At 38.4% G+C, this 21,971-nt stretch overlaps 2 protein-coding genes across 4 annotated transcripts; one reads left to right on the top strand and one right to left on the bottom strand.

The window, feature by feature from the left end:
• Positions 1–968: 968 nt before the first annotated feature.
• ehmt2 (euchromatic histone-lysine N-methyltransferase 2) lies at positions 969–16,030 on the bottom strand. Of its 3 annotated transcripts, none has more exons than XM_042011963.1 (28): positions 15,953–16,030; positions 14,687–14,756; positions 13,718–13,879; positions 12,871–13,124; positions 12,705–12,783; positions 12,521–12,603; positions 12,266–12,406; positions 12,067–12,117; positions 10,497–10,599; positions 9,817–9,903; positions 8,611–8,747; positions 7,993–8,136; positions 7,472–7,788; positions 7,145–7,378; positions 6,790–6,872; positions 5,938–6,044; positions 5,681–5,803; positions 5,491–5,592; positions 5,287–5,391; positions 4,433–4,587; positions 3,685–3,852; positions 3,454–3,598; positions 3,277–3,354; positions 2,877–2,992; positions 2,412–2,498; positions 2,242–2,320; positions 1,849–2,024; positions 969–1,675 (listed from the first exon to the last, which is right to left on the bottom strand). In XM_042011963.1, exons 1-28 carry the CDS (start codon positions 15,977–15,979, stop codon positions 1,495–1,497), a joined length of 3,594 nt encoding a protein of 1,197 aa, XP_041867897.1. In that variant the 5' UTR covers positions 15,980–16,030; the 3' UTR covers positions 969–1,494. The 3 variants fall into 3 exon arrangements, with proteins under 3 accessions (XP_041867897.1, XP_041867899.1, XP_041867898.1); XM_042011965.1 differs by having other exon boundaries at positions 5,491–5,589; XM_042011964.1 differs by having other exon boundaries at positions 9,817–9,900.
• Positions 16,031–16,051: 21 nt separating this feature from the next.
• LOC121656806 (zinc finger and BTB domain-containing protein 12-like) lies at positions 16,052–19,953 on the top strand. The gene is made up of 5 exons (XM_042011962.1): positions 16,052–16,376; positions 17,285–17,493; positions 17,601–17,795; positions 17,925–18,131; positions 18,686–19,953. The coding sequence occupies exons 2-5, from the start codon at positions 17,290–17,292 to the stop codon at positions 19,850–19,852; spliced, it is 1,773 nt and encodes a 590-aa protein (XP_041867896.1). The 5' UTR covers positions 16,052–16,376; positions 17,285–17,289; the 3' UTR covers positions 19,853–19,953.
• The last annotated feature ends 2,018 nt before the right edge of the window (positions 19,954–21,971 follow it).

Genomic DNA, 21,971 nt, shown 5'->3' with positions numbered 1-21,971 from the left:
CTGTTACTAAGCGGTGACATCACGAGCGCACCTGCTAATGGACGTTTACCTGCGCAGAGGAACAAAGATTGTTTATGAGAAAGAAGTTTCACTCCTGACATCTGGTTATATGAAAATCCTTTTTCTCAGTCATATACAAAGGATAAGTTCCCAAGAGTCAAATCCACAGTTACTACTGTGAGACTGTGTCATCATTTTTCATTAAATGAAAACTTTTTGTGTTAAAATATTTTTTATAATCTGAGTTTCTTTGGCATAAATATATCTGACAAGATGAGGAAAAGCGAAGCAATGCTCTTCTTTAATAAAGGCTCATGGTTAAGGAGCTAGAGTACACAGACATTAATCGGAGGGTCAATGGTTTGATGCTTCATTTCTCTGGTCCACATTTAAGATACTGGGATAGATAGTAGGAAATGTGTTTTATAATGGCAGTTTTGAATTATAGCTTGCTGTATCTGTTGCAGTTTCTCTTTTAAAAAAGGGGAGATCAAATTTAAAACTGTGTCCTAATTGATCTCTTTATACTTCTTACACTTTAATAAAAGATTTTAGCAATACAACTTACCTAAAAAAATAAATCATATAAAATAGTTTTGCCCATAAACTAAATTCCCTGCCATTATGTCAAGTACAAATAAGTCATAGGAACAGAGACAGAGTGAGACATCTTTCTTTAAACTTCATCTCTTTTGGCAGTCTGTGCAGTAATGTTCCTTCTTTAAACAAAGTTTACAATTTGCCTTACATGCCCCCTGCTGACAGGCTACAGTTTATTGATTTATATTATATTTTTATAATTGCAGCCTTAAAACCACAACAAACTAGTCACCGAGCATAAAGAAAATTACATTATTACATGTTAATAGGCACTGAAAGTGAATGAGTATCTCACTGCATAACAGTGTCACATGTGGGTCAATAATTAATTCAATATTTATATTAATGCCAGAGACCAAAGATTAACTCACAAGTTATTTTATTACACTACAAATGACAAAAGACACAATATGTATAAAAAAAAAACCCAAAAGGACAAATCAGTAAACAATACAGTAATACAGGTTTTAAATGACTCCAGCAAGGGCTTCAGTTTGATCCATTAACGGTCCTGGGCCAAAATGAATTGTGATGTTGGCACAACAATGAAAACGTATGAATATATTAAATGTATACATGCTTGGCTGGGATATGAAGGCAGAGTCCTGGTGAATGATGTCTGTCAAAGCTTCAGGACTTTGTACGATATAGTAAAATGACTGTACACACAATCACATGACCTCCTGTTCACCCTAAAATCACCTTTATAAAATCTATAAGTCCTGGCTTCTACTATTGTGGAAATGACAAAGTGACAGTTTTGGGAAAAGAAGATTTCAAGTAAGAAAAATAAACAGCACCAATGTCTAATATAAGATATTCCCACATTTTCATTGCTAGTGTGTGCCTGTAAAACTGAAAGGGTTAATCCAAAGGCTCCAATTGGTAAGTGTTTTAAGAGTTTCCTAACATGGTCATCCCACAGTCGGCTCCTGATTCTGAGCAGGCCTCCAGTCGAGCCAACCTGCTCTGTTCCAAGGCGATGGCCTCAGCCGAGTGCTTGCACTTCTCTGATCCACACTGACAGGTGAAATACTTGCTTTTAATGTCCCAAAACCGATCTCCATAGTCAAACCTGAAGACAAGCATATGTAAGAAAGACTCACTTTAGATTATTAGACAATACTACACATTAAGTCAGTTTGAATGGAAATAAAGTTTACTGGAAGAAAAAAGTGCAAATTAAATGCAGATGAGAGGATGTAAATGTTAAAAAAAGCAAATAACATCCTAAAGTCAGCTTCTCACCCCAGCTCTTGTCCATTGAGGATATCCCTGGAGCTGAAGAAGGCTATGCGGGGGAACCGCAGGTCCTGATGCAGCATGAACACCCGCACTGGGATGAGGTTTGGGTCACACAGGTGGTTGATGAATCGGCTGATGTTGCCGTAGTAACGAGCGTCAATGCAGTACACTTCCCCATCCTTTGAAGGAAAGAAACACATAGAAGATTATTCAGAGAAAATGCTCATTATCAATCCCAGCTTAAGTTAAATATGCAAACATGGAACATTTTACAAACAGAGCAAGATGTCTGCAAGCAAGATTTATGATTTCATCATTCCTATCTGACTCTCCCATGAAGGCTGTCTCCCTCTCTGTTTTCCATCACAGTTGTTTTTCCATTTCCAAAAGGTTCACCTTGTTGTCCAGGTCAAACAGGTAGGAGTCGTCTTCTCTAACATCTGCTTCAGCATCAGAGATAAGCTCCCCAACGTATCTGCATGGACACATGAAGGAAATGGAAGTTTTAACTTCTTAGTTTTTAAATAAAAATCTGCCTCATATGACAGAGGACATATTTCTCGTACTCGCAGATGAAGCTCCCTTGGGGAATGTCCTGCAGAGCTCGAACTCCCCAGCCCATCTTCTCTGTCCTGTAGAGCTGCAGACGAACTCTGAGGGGGGAAAAAAAGAATAATGGGGTTCAGATTGTGGTTGCCAAGGGAACTGGTCAATTATCAAACTAGATCTGACAAACTGTTTGCAACACATAGCTCCCTTTCTGCAGGGATGTTATTCTTCTGGAACAGATTCAGCTTCAGATTGATTATTAATTAGTGTCTTGCTCTTGCTGACTTTGCAACATGTACAAAGATGGATAATCATTTATTTACAGCCTGAGAGAAGCTTTTTTTAACCTCTAATAAATCATACTAAAAAAACAAGTTGCTCTGAGAAATAATGACATGATGCTGCATTCGTGTTTAAACGATAACCTACACATCTGCTAGGTGTTAGTGGATTTGGGATATGTTAGACTGTGTCATACTCACTTGATGCCTGCCTGGACGACCCTATTCTTGCATGTTCGATAACAAGAACACGCCATGTTGCATTCAAAAATGAGGGGAGGTTCAATCTTGTTGAACTCCTGAAGCAGCCGTTGGTCCTGGGAACAGAAAAAGGTGAAACAATCTGAGACTGAATTAACCTCTTCAGATTACATTAAGTTCTGGTCACTGGCCCCATTGTTTTTCTGTCTGAATTCAAGGTGGGGAAAAAAACTTGAATCTCATTAGTTTCTAGTGACTTTGTTTCCTCTATTCTCAGAGGATAATTAAATGACGTTGGCATTAAAGAATCTACACAAGGAACATTGCTTCCTTCAAAGCAACCCTGCAACATTTCTGAGGATATCATTTCAATCATGCAGCTTTTAAAACAGCTCCTTACCTTATCATACCAGCAGCGGATGCTGAGCTGTCCACAGAGGCAGTTACTGGATGAGCAGTCATCAGTGCAGCTGCAGTGCTAAAGACAGAAAAATAAAAAGAATCAGTTCCACTTTTCTCATATAAAAGCTTGATTGTGTTACAAGTGATATGTAAATCCCAAACTAGACTAAATCACCTGTAAGTGTGTGATATTACGATCTATGTTCATTGCTGAGGTTTCACAGTTTTCTGAAACGTATTTGTAATCTGAAGGACAGCCCTCGTCATCAACCGCATTCACACAGGGAATCGGTACGTTCTCGTAGCCCTGTGCAATATCACTGGAACATAACGCACCATATGCAATCAGATACAAGAAGGAAACATAGCAGAAAAATTAAGTAACTGAAAAGTCATAAAAACATACCTGCAAATGATTCTTTCTGTTCGAAGCAGACGGTTGGCTACTCCTTTTCGTAGCTTTCTGTTGATCTGGAGTGAAACCCACACCGGAGTGTCGGCTCGCGCCAGGGTGAGAGGCGTGTCTCCTTCCCTGTTAATTATATCAATATCTGCACCTCTGGACAGGAACAATCTGCAGAAAGAAAACAGAAGGTGGTCATGCCCAAACTGTGCTTTTTTTTTTAATTTTCAAATTTAAAACAACCTAATGAAATACAGTAAAGCATCCCACCACTGCATAAGGAGAACAAGTGATGGATGTGTATCTAGCTTAACCCCCTGGTGCATTAATTATTACAGTACCACATTTTTTTAATAAAATATTTTACTTCTACAAACGTGCACATTGATGTGCTTATTTTAACTTTTACTCAGTTTGTTGATTTTTTTATTTGATCTATGAAAATATTTATAAAATAATATCTTGTCATATTAATATAATATACATTTTCTATTAAAACACCTGGATCATTTCCTTGTCCTGTTTATCACGGAGGCAAACTTGGTAATTACAATGTATGTATATATACTATATCAAATGTAGTTATTCTTTATACCTGTTGGTGACTCACTAATGTCCAATGAAGTTGCTAATGTACGATCCACACCCATGCATAAATTTAAAAACAGCCTTTAAATATGTGTCCTCTGTAGTGGACACTCTGCATCAAAGGGTTAAATGAGACTCTAGATAAAAAGTGACATTTACTCACATCACACAGTCCAAGTAACCTTCTCTGGCAGCGATGTGGAGAGGTGTGTCTCCATGGATGTTAACTGAGGCAAGGGAGCAGCCGGCGTTCAGCACCATCTCTGCTATGTCTACACTGCCTGCATACGCTGCCCAGTGAAGACACACATTCAGCTCCTGATCAAACAAATGAAAAGGAGCTGCTTAATGTAATGACCTGGAATGTTTCCATACAACTGCATTTGGATGTTTCTTTTTCCTTTATTATGACACTGAACTCCATCAGTTAAATGTCTGTCAGTCTCAAGTAACAGTTTAATTATTAAATTACCCAGAGACTAAACATGAGTCTTTGTACTCAGAGTAAGAAGTGCAGTAATCCAGAACTTCAGTGTCAACAATCGATGCAAACATAATAAACAACCATTTTGACAGCTCTTTTTTTTTTTTAGATTTTTTTTTTAAATATTTTGTTAATTTTGTTACATTTAAATATTGTCACTCAATTCTTATGTCTTTGACAATTTTATACCCTGGTACTGACTGTATTTGACTAGAAAACACTTGTATACATCTGTCTATTCTGCTGCTTAATCGAGATCAGTGTGAAGCTAAATATGAAGCTAAATGTGCTTATTTTTGGTTTTTGTATGCTCATAATGGTTCTCATCAACTAATGAGTTATGTATGTGCAATTAATTATCTATTAAGTTCTTGAAAAGGCTGCCCTGAAAGAAGCAAAACTACATTTTAATTTATAATGAACAGAGTTAAAGAGCTGAGAAAGAAAAAAAATATTCCAATGAAAAATAAAACACTGACATTAAGACTTATTTTATCTGTAGGGACATATCTCTAGTCACTATAAAAACTTGCCTTGTCATTGATGGAGACATCGGCCCCTCTGTTCAGCAGTGATTTGATCACTTCAACATGTTTGTGCTCCGCAGCCCAAATAATAGGCGTCCAGCCACCGCTGTCCTAAAACCACCAAACAGGAAGACACAAAATTACACAATGAACATCAATGAGAGCAAAGGGCAAAATATCAAATGACTGTTTGTAGACATTTTAGTTCACCTGTGCATTCACATCAACCTGTCCTGTCTCCAGAAGCATATTAACAATTTCCAGGTTTCCCAACTTGGCTGCATGGTGGAGTCCAGTATATCCATCTTCCTCCTTACAAAGAATGATAGAAACAAAAACTAAAGTCCATCCAAAACTAAACAAAAAAAAAAAAGTACTTTTAGGGCTTACAGGGACTCACAACATGATAGACGCAGGCACTGTTCTGTATCAGGTAGCGAGCCACCTCAATGTGATTATTGATGATGGCTTCCAACAGAGGAGTCCTCAGATCCTTGTCTTTGGCATCTACTTGAGCACCAGCCTTTCAGGGTTTAAAACAATAAAGAAATCCTCTCTCGTGTAGAAAAGAAGTGCTTTTGTAATCTTGTAAAAATTAAACATCAAGCTAATTGTGTCTAAATATGAAAAAGAGAAAGGTGCTGGTAAATTTCTCACCTGTACCAACATGTAGCAGACCTCCAGCAGACCTCTCTGAGCTGCAGCGTGAAGAGCAGAGCGCCGGTTCTGAGAGTCAGGCTGGTATGTTGGATCTATGCCCTCCACTGGAACACACATACACAGAAATTAAAGACAATATTGTGCTTTTTGGGCTGCCTTTCAGCATGTAATATTTATTTTTTTGTGCATGCAAAAACTCTACATAATACAGAAGTCATGAAAAACTTGTTTAATAGCACAGTTTAATTAGCTCATCTTGCAACAATTAGGCTTGTGTTGTCAAGATAATGGATGAAATTATTTTCTTAGGAAAACAAGGCTTGCCTTCTTGAGGTAATAGGTTAATATATTATGTTAGTTCCACCAGTTTGTATGTTTTCCCATCAGTTAGCCAGCCCATCATCTCTGCTCATAGAACATAAGGCTGATTACTAAAGCTGACAACATAAATTAACTTGTTCTCGTATGAAAATTTGCTTTTTTTCTTGAAATAACAGAACAATTTAATTGCAATCTCATGATAAAAGCATCAAAATAAATAACTGGAAGGTTACAGGTAAGTTTTTTTTTTTACATAGCATTTTTAGTCTAACCATAGCCGACCAGGTCTCAGTCTTTTTAGACTGAAAAAAAGTGGGATTAGCACTGTTCCGCAGTGCTTCTTTACTACATACTTATTAACATGTCTAACATGTAACATGTTAATACACATGCATAAGTGCACATTTTACATTCAGCCACATATTTAAAATGTCCATCATCATGATTATTATTTCAATTAAAACAGAGGATAATTTTAGCTAAAGGGTGTTAAAAAATTGTAGTACACAGCATTAAGCTGCCACTCACTTAGCATGAGCAGCACTCTCTGCACCTCTCCTTGTTTGGCAGCGGGATAAAGCTGTCGAGGGTGGAACCTCAGTTTCTTCCTCCTGGTGAATCAAAAACAGTAAGAGCCATTTAACTTTCCAAAAAGAGAAGCGGTCCAGCATGGAATCGGTGTAACTTTAATAATTTTGTGTCCTGCTAAACATCACACCTTTTTTTTGACTGTTAAAGATCAAATAATTTTTAAATTACTGTCAGTTTGAGTCTTTTAGCTCTGTAATGTCTCTGAATGTGTGGCGCGTATATTTGGAAAAGACAAATAAGACATAAAAGATGAAACTTGAGATGATTGAAGATTTTATGAAAGATTCAAAACCTCTCAGTGTCCTGTGTGAGAATAGCTTTCTGCAGCGCCGCCCGGGACGGGCCAGGGGGAAGCGCACTGGGGCTGATTGGCTTTCCATTTGGCATGCAGAGCGATGGTCCCACGCTGTCCACCCCCTCCTCTGCTGGGGGAACAGTGGTCATAGTCGCTGCCGAGGCCACAGGCTGAGGCTGCTGCTGCTGCTCCACTGCCAGCGTAACCAAGCCCTGACTACGCATACGGGCGCTGGAAAGATGGTGAAAGTACGCTAACTATCAATACATTTTAATTGAGCCAAATTAGTATAAAAAAAAATCCAAATATATAACCTGCCCTCACCTGACAGGTCTTTCAGGCATCTTCCCATCCTTCATCCCTCCTGTGGAGGCCGTGAGAGAGGGGGCAGTGGGGACAGACGGAGGCAGAGATGGAGTGGTGGTGGAGGAGGCTGACATGGTGACAACAGTTGTTGCCGAGGTTGAACTGCAGGAGGGGAGAGTGATCTCCTGGGCCTCTGAGGCATCCTCGCCACAATGGGGACAGAAAAGCATACCACCCCCGTTTGCTCTGCTGCGCCCGCCACTCAGCACCGTCACACAACCCCGATGGAAACGGTGAGCGATGCGCTGGTCTGGGCAGCACTCAAGAAAAGTGCCCTGAAAGAAAAGAAAAACAAAGTCTTTAAGGAGAGGAAACTGGTTAAGGAGGAGTAAGGATATGGAAGATATTGCAGCTGAAAAATGAAGGATACTGCTGGGAAAATCAGGAAATAACATCAAATCACACTTGTGTTATTTGCTAAACTCCTAAAACAAGGAAAAACTACATTTTTGAAACAATGGTCACTTTTAAAGACTTACTGCTATGCAGAAGTATCCACAACCAGGACAGCAGTGGTGTTTGACCATATGTGAGCGATGGACATCACACAGAACCATGAGGGGGACCCGGCTGGATGGTCTCATGGTCTCACCTTTAATAGTCCAGTTGGTGCAAGCCCGCAACTGATAAACAAGAGAGAAAAATTCCATTTGAATTTATTTTAAGATGCTTAAACACCACAAATAAATGAATCTTATGTCTGTAGTATCAGGTAAAGATGAGAAGAAAACAGAATGAAAACGATTTTTTTTTTATAACTTACAGGCACCAAGACAGGATTCAGAAAATGGATTAAAAAATAAACTGTTAAATGACCTCCACAGTCACCAGCTCTCAATCCAACAGAGCACCTTTGGGATGAGGTGGAACAGGAAATTCTCATGGATGTCAAATCTGCATCAACTTTGTGATGCTATCATGTCAATATGGAGCAAAATTTCTAAAAAATGTAAAAATGCATTAAAGTAATTATGAATGAAAAAGGGGGTCCAACCTGGTACTATTGAGATGTAGCTAATAAAGTGACCAATGAGTGTAAGTGCAGATGAAACAAGTCAGATGCACAGCCAACACAGAGAGGAAACACAGGGACAAACCTCTCCATTGATGCTTTCCGTGGCCATACACTGTCTGCTGTCTCTGTGGCTGGTGCTGTCGACACGAGGAGCCTCCATCCTGCAGCTGCAGAGAGGAAGCTCCTCCAGCCGCTCCGTGTCACCTGCATCACTCCCCTCTGCAGAGAGGAGGTGAGGCATTAACGGGAATTAAACCAAGGTAAAAACTTTATTTTAGGTAAGGTTGCCAGCAAAGTAGATGTGTATTATTTAAAGAAATCTTAAATAAGTAACAGAAAAAGAAGAGTTATTAACTCCTTGATGACTGTTGTTGCAAATTTACAAAGAATCGCTTCTGGCCTTATATTATTTATTTTTTATCTAATTTATTTTATTTATTTATATGCTTTTATTCATTCTTATTTATCTATTTTTATATCAGTTATCAATATTTTATCTTTATGTATTTATTTTTATTCAGTTATTTAATATTTAATTGTATAATTATAATATTGTATTAATAAGAATAATTATTCCAGTCCATTTATTCGTCTTTTTCTTTTTAATTAATTAAATTTTATTTATTTATTTAGTTACTTTTTGTGCTTGTCAGAGGATCTTAGGGAAACAAAGACCCAAAATGCTCGTCTTTAGTATATTTCTGCAGCATGCCATTTTTATTGTGGTTATTTTTGTACTTCTCACAGTATTTTATTTGATCTCTAAAGATGGTGGAGATGCTCCAGTTGTGATTTCATAATCAAACACTGATTTAGAGAAAAGGTTCAGATGTAATTTCCCTCATGTTCTCTTGATATTTTTCATTGTTTGTCCATGTAAACTTTTTAGGTCTACAATGTCAAAAACTGTTGAAATAAAAAAAAATATATATATCCATTTAACTTATTATATGGATCTATAAAACAACACAGGTCTTTAATCTCTGTTGAGCTTTTGACATTTATAATAAAAATTTCTATTTAATTTTTAACTTATCAATTACTGATTTTATACAGTTTATTATTCTATGCAACGAAGAAAACTGAAAATTTGTGAGATGAAACTGTAAAATGTTTAGAAAAATACTTTTTAAGGCCCTTTTTTTCTTTAAAAAAACTCCATTATCAAAACTGATAAAGTCCAGTTACAAAATAATTGCTCCATTACTCAGAGTTAACTCCTCAGCAATGCCTTTACAGCAGCTCAAAATGTAATCCAGACTTCAGGCTGTAAATATGTTAAAGCTACCAGCAGGAGGGGAAAGAGTCAGACTGTCAGCAGCTGCGATGTCCAGAGCATCCAGAGGAACCTCTGTGTATTCTCCAGGCCTTTCTGCTGAGGAGGAACCAAATTACAAATGTTGGGCATGAGAAAAAAATATACAAATATAAACATAAATTCAAGCATTTCGCAAAGTATGAAGGTTTCCTTACAGCTTAACATGAAAAACATGCTGAAACTATTGTTTATCAGATACTTGGAGCAGTAATTCAGCCTTCAATCCGTGCAGACAGCTCTCTACCAGCTCTGCACATCTCTTTACTCCATTTTGAGCCTTCTTCTTGACTTCCATTGTTAATGACTGACTTTGACCTGGTCTTTATCAGTATTTTTATGCAACTGTGAAATGTTGAAAAAGGTCAAATGTTCTCAACATGCAAGTGTTAAAATCTGTATCCTCAGAAAACCTGAGAGAAAAACAACTTTTTAAGTCCTTCTACAAATTTCCAGCTTTGTCTCTCTTCCAAGGTTCCTGCAAGGCATGTGGTGGACTCCCACATGAGAGCTTTTCTTTCCCAAACTACTGACAGATTTACAGCCGAGTGTTCTTTCCATTTTTTTTAACAACTGCCCTTGTTGAACTCAGAGAGCTCCTCATTAGTGGTTTAATAAAAACCCAGCACTGCGCTCTACGTATCATCACTCACCGTCTTCCGCCACCACCAAATCTGCTATGCTTCTCTCTTTGTCCTGATCTGAAGACTCTTCGCTCTCATTTCTCCTCGAGATAATTCTTTGTGTTTCAGGACTCTGAAAGGAAAAAAATTCTGAATATATATCTGCATGTAAAAATGCAACATGTGCAAAAGCTGTAAAAACATGGATATAATTTTTGTTGGTGTACTTTACTGGATTTAATTAAATCTGAGATTTCCCGACTATTATGTCACATTATGATGATTTTATAAACAACCATATCCCAAAGATGCCATGCTCTTGCACTTACAAGGATGCACAGACACCACATGGCACACATTTATACTCATGTTTTTCCATCATGTCACTACATTTGGTGACAGTATCAGCAAGAAATGCAACAAAAAACTGCACTTTACTCATTTCGCAATCTCTGAAAATATATCTGCTCACAAACTATGATTCTGATCAGAAAACTGAATTTGACCTAAACCATTAGATTATGATGCAAATTCTGAAAGATAAAGACAACACAAATGAACAAAAGAGATTAAAAAAAAAACATTCTCTACTACAATGATTTGTGGTTGTCTGACTTTGTGAGACACTTTTAGTTTAAATTAAATTAACAGTCCTTTAGTATAACTCAATATACCAGCGATGATAAGCAAAATAGACCCAAACCATGGGGCTACCATAACCATATTTCATAAATGGGATAAAGGTTTTTTTTTACTGGAATGCTGTGTTTTCTGTTTTCAAAACTAATGCATTTTATTGAATATCTACTCTGGTCTTGTCAGTGCATAAAACATTATTCTAGCAACCTCCCTGGCATGTGTAGAAAACTGCAGACAGGTAGAAATGTTCTTTCGAAGAGCACTGCTGCCATGTGCATCACTGCTTTTCAGTGTTTTCCTGATGACAAACTCCTGAACACTGACAACGGCCAATGTGAGAGAGGCCAATAGTTGCTAGGAGGTTTAACTAGTTTCTTTTTTGACTCTGCATACTATTACATATCAACCATTCCTGCGTAGGCTGAGAAAAGTCTCAATTATATTATATTTGTACACAACTTGTCAGTCTTTAAATAAAACTAGGAGTCTGCTGCCTCTTTCATATCAATTGCTAATCCTAAAGGTTCATGTACGTTGTTGCTAACAGATCACATTATATTGGATCAAATTTCTCAACACATATATGATCAAATCCAGTATATTATTGTTTATTTTAGGAACTGTGTGAAAATCTTTATTTCATATTTGTGCAGATATACAAAGCATTTAAAGGGTAAATTAGCCTTCACATAACACCACATTAAACACTATCATCAAGCTCTCAACACGGTCTGCTATACAACTTTAAGTAGTGGTGGTTTGGAGACTTTCTCTACTTTTCATGAGAAACCAGGGAATTTTTAAAAATACAAAGATGCTTTCCAGTTTGAAAATGAAAAAAGTTGCATCAATAAGAAACAGCTAATCATTCTGTGTGTGAAATCTTTCAAAACAATGTAAAAGATTACTGTGACTGTAACTTGATGAGCAAGTACTTCTCAAATTTGCAAGAATGACTTACTTTATCCTTTGTGTCTTTAGTTTGGTGCCTCACGTCTCCCCCATTTTCCAACTGAAAAAACAAAAGGAAAACAAGTGCAAAATGTTGATCTCTTCCTTTTTGCCACACCATAAAAAAAACAGTCTCATACAAGCTGCAAAGTTAAAATAAATAATTTTTGTCACTTTTAAAGAACAACCAATAACACAAAAGTTTGCACCTTTTCAGAATCTCGCACGGACGGACTAGAAACCTGAATCTTTTTGCCTCCTTCACTTTCTGACTTCCCCATACAGCTTTTGCTCTTGGCTGAAGAAAACTCTGTAACAGACTCCACATTTTTATGAAATAATGTTCCCTCCTGAGTTAAAAAAAAAAAAGAGACAAAATTAACACCAGACAAGAAAAGAAGTGAAAATTTTAACCATATAATTAAATCAGTTTAGTTTATAAAACTGAGAAGCCATCATCTTACCACAGTTTGAGCATTATCTGGAATGTTTTCACACCTCTCAGGTGTGGTGTCTGACAAATGACTCAGTTTCCTCTTTTTTGCAACTATTGGAAACATAAAGCAACATGAGTAACAAGGCACGTAACATAATTAAGATTATTTCACATAAGCAGATGTTAATTTAGATTTTTTTAAAAGTACAAACCAGTTTCAGAGTTCGAGGAGAAGAAGGCAGAGGACCCTGAGGGCGTCGCAGAAGTAGCAGGAACCTCAATGTGACTCATCTGTTGGTGATGGAAAAAAAAAATCAAGATTCAAATTGGTGGTAATTAAACCCTAGTACAAAAAGAAAAGAGCTAAGTCCTTCTCACCTGGCCTGGTGGAGGCCTGTTCATGGTCTTACGGGCTCGGTGGATCTTGGGTGGGCCAGGAGAGACAGAGGGAGATGAAGAAGCTGTGGCAGAGGAGGAAGAGGAGGATGAAGGAGCCGGTGGAAAGATGGATTTACTACTAGCAGGGCCTGAAACGCTCATCTTTGCCCGACCAGGGGACAATGACGTAGATGTAGAAGGAGAGGATGATAGTGATGAAGAAGATGTTGATGAAATGGACTTGGCTGCATGCCCTGTAAAGAATAAAAGATGTTAATGTATTTGGCTAAATCATTTATAAATTATTTCAGCACTAAGCAATAATTAGTATCACATATTAAAAAATTTCATGGTTCTAAAGTGAAGAAAGGTTTGATGACTAAACTCATACTGAAATGACTTCAGTTGGCACTGTTGTGATCTAATTTATTCACAAAGTAATACGTAATTAAATTAACAGTGATTTATCACTGTATTAAACCTCTATTGCCTGATCTCTTATGTCCAAACATTCATGTTTAGTAACACTGCACTGCTTTATTGAGATTTTATGGTTTTAACCCAAAATGGTGGGTCCATCTAGAACAGGGGTAGCCAACGTCGGTCCTCGAGGGCACCAATCCGGCAGGTTTTCCAGATTTCCCTGCTCCAGCACACCTGACTCAAATTAAATGGAGCCAACAGCCTATAAGGATCTCCACAATGACTCGTTAGTTTAAGTCAGGTGTGTTGGAGCACAGAAATCTGGAAAACCTGCCGGACTGGTGCCCTCGAGGACCGACGTTGGCTACCCCTGATCTAGAACATCAGGAACAGATTAAATCAGCCAAATGGATTCAAGTCTTACCTGCAGCTGGTTTGTTTAGCGGGGAGGAGGCAGGAGACCACCGGTCTCTATCCTCTGCAGATCTGGAAACTTCTTTCCCAGGCTGCTGAGATGACACTGACAGCACACCACCCATAGGCTCTGTCTTGTTTGCAGCAGCGGATGCGGTAAAGGCTGCATTATCTGGGAAACACAAAAAGGACACATAATTCTTTAAAATCTGTACCGAAATAAGTGAAAAACAAAAATAATTGTATAAATTTGACAGAGGTGTGGAAACGTCTCCATCCTTAAAAAAAACTTTCTGCAATTGATAGTGACGTAAAGTCATGAAGAGTTGACAGCATGCACTAAATTGTAAATAATTTTGCAAGTTAGTTTATTTGTGGTTTTATGCAGCAAAACAAACCCACACAGCTAGCATAGTATGTAACTGTCAACACAGAAGCGAAGGAAGGAGCTACAGCACAGATGTACAGTTATAAAACACAAAAGAAGAAATAAACAGTGCTGGCTTGAGTCTGCTAAAATTTGGTTGCATCCTACAGCTGAACTGAAGTCGCCCAGGTAAAAGTCTACAATGACTGAAATATCAGTGGGTAAATTCCATAAACATATTTGCATGTCCAACAACAATTACAAATAATTTGTGGACACTCACATTGTAACATGTAGTCTTTGTCACTTTTACACAGTAGTAATGAAAAGATGCTACTTTTTATATTAAAGGCAGTTCTCTTATTTTTTACAACACTAAAAACAACAGTAAATTATATTAATCTGACGGACTCTATTCATTAATGAAAAAGTCATATAATAATTAAAATTAAGCCATACACCGAGGTGCATCTTTATATCAGAAACAAACAATAATAAAAATAAATCATGATCTAAAAGTGAAGCCAGTAATATGAACAGCTCTATTAATTTGAGTGCACAAAAAGTTACAAAGTTTCTAAAGATGACAATAATCTGTAACTTTAAAGTTACCTTCTCGTCCTTGAGCAGATCCTGCTAATGACTCTGTTGGTGTTTCTGCCTCATCTTTTTCAAGGTGCTCCTGCCAGAGAAAATGAAACAAGAAGAAAAAAACAACAACAACAAAACAAAAACAAAACAAACAAACAAACAAACAAAAGAAAAAAACACAAAACAAAGATAATCAGGTTTGCTGAGTAGTGGAAGCATTTATTTATTTATTCACTCATCAATTTATTTATTTTAGTTCAAACAGCCATTTAACTCCTACTTAACTTTCACAACTTAACTTCAAATATTCATCCTACTGTATCTTTATGAAAAATGTATTGAAACCTGACTATATATATGTGTGTGTGTGTGTGTGTGTGTGTGTGTGTGTGTGTGTGTGTGTGTGTGTGTGTGTGATATGTGGATTATTACCTTCAGGGGACATTACAAAGTCTAAATTATAGCTGACACTATAGAATAGCCACATATAACCAGGAAAACGTAATTTCTTAAGTGTATGGAAGTGCATATCAATAACAACCTAATGATCGTGATTAACTAATAACGTACACTTTAAATGTTGAAAAGTTGTTACTCGCTTAATGCATTAGATTAATCTTGTTTATTATCTATTGTCGGACGGAAATATAAATTAACTCCGTTTCACGCTTACACTGTGTACAAACTGCAGGCCATGAACTTCCGCTTTCCCTACTCATCCAATGGCTGGTGTTTTCTTTTGTTACGTCAGCTGCCGCCATCAGTCAATCAACCCATTCATGCTTATTTCCAATTAAAAGCAAGATCCTTCCGCTATGGAATAGTCCGTGTATATAAATTAATCTACATGTGCACTGCTATCTTAAAACCTTCATTCTTGTTTTCACTAGAAACGCCTAATTTGTCTCATAGTATATAACAGAACAGATTTTAAGACCGGTTAGAACAATGAATAAGAACCTCCAAACACCTTCAAAAGCTGCAAATGCAACGCAAGGTAACAATAAGGTAGAGGATGTAAATGATCGAGGGATGCCAAAATGACAAAACATCAACAATATTATGACAATCCTTTGCACAGAGCAAAAGTATTGCAGGCTAACACTGCTAGCACTATAGTACAGCTTGTAATAAAGAGTTATTGTAATAGGTAAACAAATACATATACTACAGGCAGTCGGCAGCTTTATTTACACGGTTTTGCTTAGCAAGTCGATGTGTCTACAAGAGCATAAATAAACGTAAATTCCGTTTTGCAAGCCTTTTGAGCTGGAAGTAGTTTACTACCTTTGTCGTTGTCTGAGATGCCGACATTTTTCCCAATGAACGAATACGTACATGAACGTGCTGCGTCACAGCTCGGACCCCGCCCCTCTGAGCCCATTGATTTCAAGTCACTGATCGGAAATCAGCTAGCATGCTCTTAGTTTACGACAATTCGTCAGAGGAAGGTTCATACTAAAACCGATTCAAAGTCAGTTTGGTGCGAACCCGCACTGGTTTGTGATTTATTGTCACGGGATGCGCTTCCTCCAAAAAAGGCCGAAAAGTAAACAGAGATCGAGGTAGTAGCTTCCAGTGGCTATGAGATGTGCGGATTTTGCTGGTCAGCAAACGTCTCCTTAGTTAACGGCCGTGCTGTTTAAAGCAACCCATATTTATTTGTCTGTAAATCTCACAAGACTTTCGACGAAAAGAGACAAAGGCAAAGGTGAGAGACTGCAAAGTTTGACGCTAATTTTGGAGTTTTTTCTTCCAGCGGCTGTTTACTGGCTGCCAACGGGTATGACCGTTGCTATACATAGCTGTTTGTCACTAGCTAATGTTAGCTAACAGTGAAGGGGGTTAGCTAGTTTTGGTAGAACAAAGGAATATTTAAAAATATATATATGACTAAGTTCAACTGATAGCATCATTCATACTAATGGACTTGTGGTAATTAAAATATTATAAGTTCAAGTTTTAAAGATTTCTTTTGTATTTGCTTTTATGCCCGAACGTGGTAGCTAGCTTGACTTTACAAGCTTCCACTTTATGGCTACCAACTTCTGGATACAGTATCGGTTTAAAGAGCCTGTACATGAGAGTCTAGGTGAAATCTACAATGGCGAATGACAGTATTATAATATTTAAGAGTACTATGTTGTTCTGTCTTCTACTGGCATATACTTTAAGTAATTTTTAAAAATTCTAATTACTTCAGTGTTTTGTCTCAGCGGAAAGGCCAATAACCTCTGTGTTTTACCATTATTTCAATATGTATGTTCCTTTAAAGTCACGTTATTCTTGCAAACAATATTATGTTATTTATTTATTTAGGCTATTTATTAGGCTTTAGTTTAGATTTATTTTGCCTATACAAAAATAAGTGAAAAGCACTCTAGTTGTGATAATTTTCTGCTGATCTGCCAGCGTGAAAAGGATCTCTTTCTTGGTCGCATTGAGGCATTTCTCCTTAGAGCTGTGCAATAATCCAAAGCTGCATGCTTTACTGACGTTTATAACACCGAAAACCTGAAAATCCTTACGAATGAGAGGATTCAGAAAATCTGAAAAATGAATAACCATACTGAATGTCCAGATCCTGTCATTTGAAAGCACACACATTTTTTCCCTCAGACACGATGGACGTGGTGCGTTTCCGGTTACCGGGACATGGGGACACAACCCTGAGGCACATGAACTCACTCAGGTCCCGCCAGCATTTCTGTGACATTACTATTGTGGCTAGCAACAACCAGATATTCAAGGGTCATAAGGTGGTGCTGGCTGCCTGTTCACCTTTCCTGAGGGACCAGTTTCTCTTGAACCCATCACCCAAGCTTCAAGTTGGTTTACATAAGCACGCACAATCTAACACTATCATTATAAGCTAACGGTCCCATGCAAATTACAAATAACACACCTCTGTTTCTGTTTGACATTTTTTATTCAGGTATCAATGTTGTATAGCTCCTCAGTGGTGTATGATCTGCTTCAGTCATGTTACACTGGTGTCCTGCAGTTCAGCCCAGAGAATATTGTCAACTATCTAACCGCTGCAAGCTATCTTCAAATGGAGCATATTGTAGAGCGCTGTAGAGCCGCACTGGAGAAATATGTTCAACTAAGGAACCCCACTCCACCAAAGGTCAGTCTTGAATAGTCAGACACAGATAAATAACTCTTAATGCTGTGTAATGGGTTTCTCACATAGTTGCACAAAGTTTTATCACATCAGACTTTGAGATTTTTAGCAATCCCATCTTCTCTTCTCTAGGCAACAGCAGACGAGAGTCAGACCAGACCGGTGATCATAAGTGGCACTGTTCATTCTGTTGCATCAACTCCCCCAACTCAACCCTCCCCCATGCATTGTCACAGTCCTGCACTACGTTTAGTAGACGAAAACAACAGGGATGCATCTGCTCAGGACAGCACTCGCCAACATGACGATGGTCAAATCCTGGACGAGCCTTGTATTAAGGTGCCTTTCTGAATTATAAATTGTATCATTTGCACTACTGACGGTATCGAGTGTTACTCTACAAACACTCACAGAACTGAGTGTTCAGTGCAAACGTTTATGATTAAGCCTTGATTATGTAAACAAAGAGTTGAAAGAAGTTAAATTTAACTAATCAAGTCCTGGGACTGAAAAAACGCTAGCCAAACACAATTGATAATGGCTTCTCCCCTTTTCTTCTTAGTCCAATAGAGTCAATGCCGGGTCAATCCAACAGACGTTCAGTTTGGTGTGATATAATAACTTACTTAGAAAAATGATTAGGTTGAATGACTAGTATTACTCAATAGTGAGAAAAGATTAACACAGGACAGTTTAAGTTATTTAAATCAAGCAAAAATGTCAATCGTTGAATCTAAAATGGGGATTTCATATACATGAATAGTCTTTGAATCTTCAATTCAAAGACACCATTTGGATATTTTGTTTCTTATTTTCACTGTTTCCAGATATTCAACTCATCAGATCTTGATGGAATTTTTTCAGAAACTTTTAAGTTCTCAATTTTGTTGCAGGTTAATACATCAGATGAAGAGGAAGAGGCCAAACAAGAAGAGTATAATGTATTCAGAGTGTATATCTCTGAAGAAGAGCAGATGAACCGAGACAAGGAAAGTGAGACAGGAGGACCCTCTGATGCTCCTCAAGAAATTTCTTACCCAGAGACAGAGGGAATTGTTATTGGAGAAGATAATACTGAATATGACTTAAATCCACCAGAAGATCTTAGCTGTGGAGGACTTTCAGTGGAAGGCCTCCGTGCCTTCAAGCGCAAACTGTCTGACACTAAAATCAGCCGAGGTAGAGGAAGGGGTAGAGAGAGGGGTTTCAAAAGGAGAAGGTGGCTGTCATCTCAGGAGAAAAGGCCATCTGGTGGGACTTACCACCACGATATGTGGTACCTTACAACTTCTGGAGTGGGAGGGGGTTTTGGACTAGACTATAGCCAAGAGGGGCTGAAGAATGCAGGAAGTTATATTTCTGTTGAAATTCCCAGGTTAGACTACAGCATCAGTGACGCTTCTGGGGAAAGGGCCTCACCCACTGCAGCCAGCAGTCTGAACCAGTTTTCCCTTGAAGAGTCTAGTTGTGGTGAGGGAAGTTCAGGGTTAAACAACGTTGGTACAAATGAGGGAGGGGATGAGTCTGTCGCTGTGGTGGGGTCTACTTCCAGCGTAGCTGGCCCTGTAATCTGCGAGCACTGCGGCATGACTTTCCCCTCAGCCCATTCTCTGGCCGTCCACTCCCGTTCCACCCATCTGCTGTATGCCTGCCCCTGCTGTGGCAAACACTTTCACCACGCCACCAACCTCACCCGCCACATGGCCGTGCATCGAGGGGGCGGCAAAACACACCAGTGCCCCCTGTGCTATAAGACTTTCACCCAGAAGTCCACACTGATAGACCACATGAACCTCCACAGTGGCGAGAGGCCACACCGCTGCGCGTACTGCCATGCCCGCTTTGCCCACAAGCCTGCCTTACGGCGCCACCTGAAGGAACAACACGGCAAGACAACAGGGCAGAACTCGCTACATGAGCAGGAGCAGGAGAGAGCAAGAGAAGCAGCTGCAATGGTACGAGAGGAAGACCAAGAATGTCTGGTTACGGAGGAAGTGTCATGGGTCAAAACATCAGAGACTCAACCACCCAAAGCCCTTGACAACGTAGTGCAGTCATAGCTGTCTGCAGCATTGCAGTCCCAGAATGGATGCTGAGAAAGTGCTAAAAATGACTAAGATGCCTTTAAATTCTTGACTGCCGAATAAAATTTCCATTCATGTGTTTGACTTGCACAATAAATGGGCAGAGTTAAAACAAGTGAGACATTAGGCCTTTTTCTAAAAACACTTTGGTTGTAGTTGGAAAGAGGTACTAATATCAATAATGGCTGTGATTAGTGAGAGTAACTTGTGACAGTGAGGCTGATGAATAAAACAATCCTCAAGCCAAAGCTTATAAATACAACAATCCTTCCCCTCTTTTCTTTTTAATAACATCTATGCTCTATTAAAATGTTAAGCTTACACGTTTTGACAGTGTTGATAGTTTGAATCTGACATTTTGTAACGTGTTTAGGATTATGACTTAAAGGTCCCATATTATACATTTTTTTCAGCAATTTCACATGGGTGTCAGAGGTACAACAACATTGTTTTCTATTCTACAGTCATTTAGCAGACACTTTTATCCAAAGCATCTGCTAAATGACTGTATTTAGCAGTGTATTACCCCAAATTTAGCCTTAGTCTGTAATTTTAGCCATTCCAAATCTGGCTTTAGTGAGCTCTACGGAGAACTGGCTGGTTTTTTTTTTGTGTCTGACCTTTAAATTTTCATGAGTGGTGCCTGTCCAGGCCCCTCTCTGGGACACGATCTGGCTTTTGCTGGTGTCCGCTCTGATTTCAGGGGGCAGGCTCAGCTAGCCGAGGGGGCGGGTCAATGACGGTATCCACTACCATGGGGAGTTTGTGACGTCACAAAGGGAAAGACCTCAGACTCACCCGTTTGATCACACATTAGCCAAAAAAAAAGTGGAGTAAGTGAGAGAGGTGAATGAATTTTCTAATTCTGGGGGCTCATGCACAGGCTATTAAGACACATATGACTGTTAAAAAAAAATCTTTAGAAAGTGAATTTTGCATAATATGGGACCTTTAACACAAGTCAAAGAAAAGGACCTGTAAATGTAAATAAAATTACTGGAAAGAATCCTGTTTCATGTGAATATTTCTATTGCAAGGCAAGGGATTATTAGACATCCTTCATTTGTTTCCCCACAGGTGTTGCAGACGTCTTTAGGTCTCCAGCAGAATGAATTTAATTTAAATAAAAATGTGTAAAATGTCATGATAAATTTGGCCTTGCGGGAGTTGCTCAGGAAGTAAATTTTGAATGTGAACACCAAGGAGGAGTTTGTGTTACTCATTCAGAAGATCTTATTCTTTCAGTGAGCAAAAAAAAAAGCTTCTGACTTATTAATACAATTCATGCTAAAAGTTTCAGGTCCTCAGAAAATGCATTTAGACCCGGGGACATATTCACTGCAAATTCTACCTACATTTCATCTTGCTATTCTTAAATGGTTAAAAAAAAAAGGGTAAAATTAATAGAAGCTACAAAACTTCTACCAAAGAGTTCATGAACGAGCACAAGTACAATAAGCCATTTAAGCAGAAATTGATAAGCTGTTCCATTTAATTTGAATCGGGTGTTTTAGAGCAGGGTAACATTTAAAACCTGCAGGACTTGCCAATCCCTGCCTTAGAACAATCAATCATAATGCAAAACTTAAGGCAGGCCATGCTAATCACCCCTCCAACACGTCTTGAAATAGCCTAGAAAACAAACCAAATTATGTCTTTCAATCAGAACTTGCTTAGCCGCTGAAGGTAGGACTTATGGTTCCAGCTAATTTAGACCATTTAATCCAAGTTGTTCTTGTCTCAGCAAATGGGCACAGAGGAGGAATCAATTTATTGACTGAAGCAGGTCCAACTGCTACAACATGGTGATATTCCCTTTTATCTCGTTAGCATTAGCCTTTTCCTGGTTGACCTTTTGTAACGCTGTCAAATGTAGCAACTTAGCTGGTTGCATACTAAGCCCTGTGCTTATTCTGTTGTTAGGGGCTTCTATTACTTCCAGGTAAAAGCTCCAGATGGGAATAGGAAGAATATGCAAAGTGCTTTGGCTAGTTTGTGTCCAAATGAGTGTAAACGTGCAGAACTAATTTGATTCCAAGCTACGTTATCTTTGTGTATGTCCACAGACACAGCTAAGATATTAAATATAATACCA

The sequence above is a fragment of the Melanotaenia boesemani genome, chromosome 17 (assembly GCF_017639745.1).
Source record: "Melanotaenia boesemani isolate fMelBoe1 chromosome 17, fMelBoe1.pri, whole genome shotgun sequence".
Lineage (NCBI taxonomy): Eukaryota > Metazoa > Chordata > Actinopteri > Atheriniformes > Melanotaeniidae > Melanotaenia > Melanotaenia boesemani.
The sequence above is the reverse complement of the archived record's forward strand: the minus strand, read 5'-3'. Positions and strand labels throughout refer to the sequence as shown.

What these genes read in the sequence shown, in the direction of transcription:
- ehmt2 (XM_042011963.1), bottom strand. Translation starts at nt 15,979, where the DNA reads ATGTCGGCATCTCAGACAACGACAAAG. An exon ending in GAGAGTGCTGCTCATGCTAA is followed by an intron (nt 6,045 to 6,789) that starts GTGAGTGGCAGC and finishes TGTGTGTTCCAG; the next exon opens with TGGAGGGCATAGATCCAACA. An exon ending in GTCGTCCAGGCAGGCATCAA is followed by an intron (nt 2,499 to 2,876) that starts GTGAGTATGACA and finishes TTCCCCCCTCAG; the next exon opens with AGTTCGTCTGCAGCTCTACA.
- LOC121656806 (XM_042011962.1), top strand. Translation starts at nt 17,290, where the DNA reads ATGGACGTGGTGCGTTTCCGGTTACCGGGACATGGGGACACAACCCTG. An exon ending in GGAACCCCACTCCACCAAAG is followed by an intron (nt 17,796 to 17,924) that starts GTCAGTCTTGAA and finishes TCTCTTCTCTAG; the next exon opens with GCAACAGCAGACGAGAGTCA. An exon ending in TGGACGAGCCTTGTATTAAG is followed by an intron (nt 18,132 to 18,685) that starts GTGCCTTTCTGA and finishes ATTTTGTTGCAG; the next exon opens with GTTAATACATCAGATGAAGA.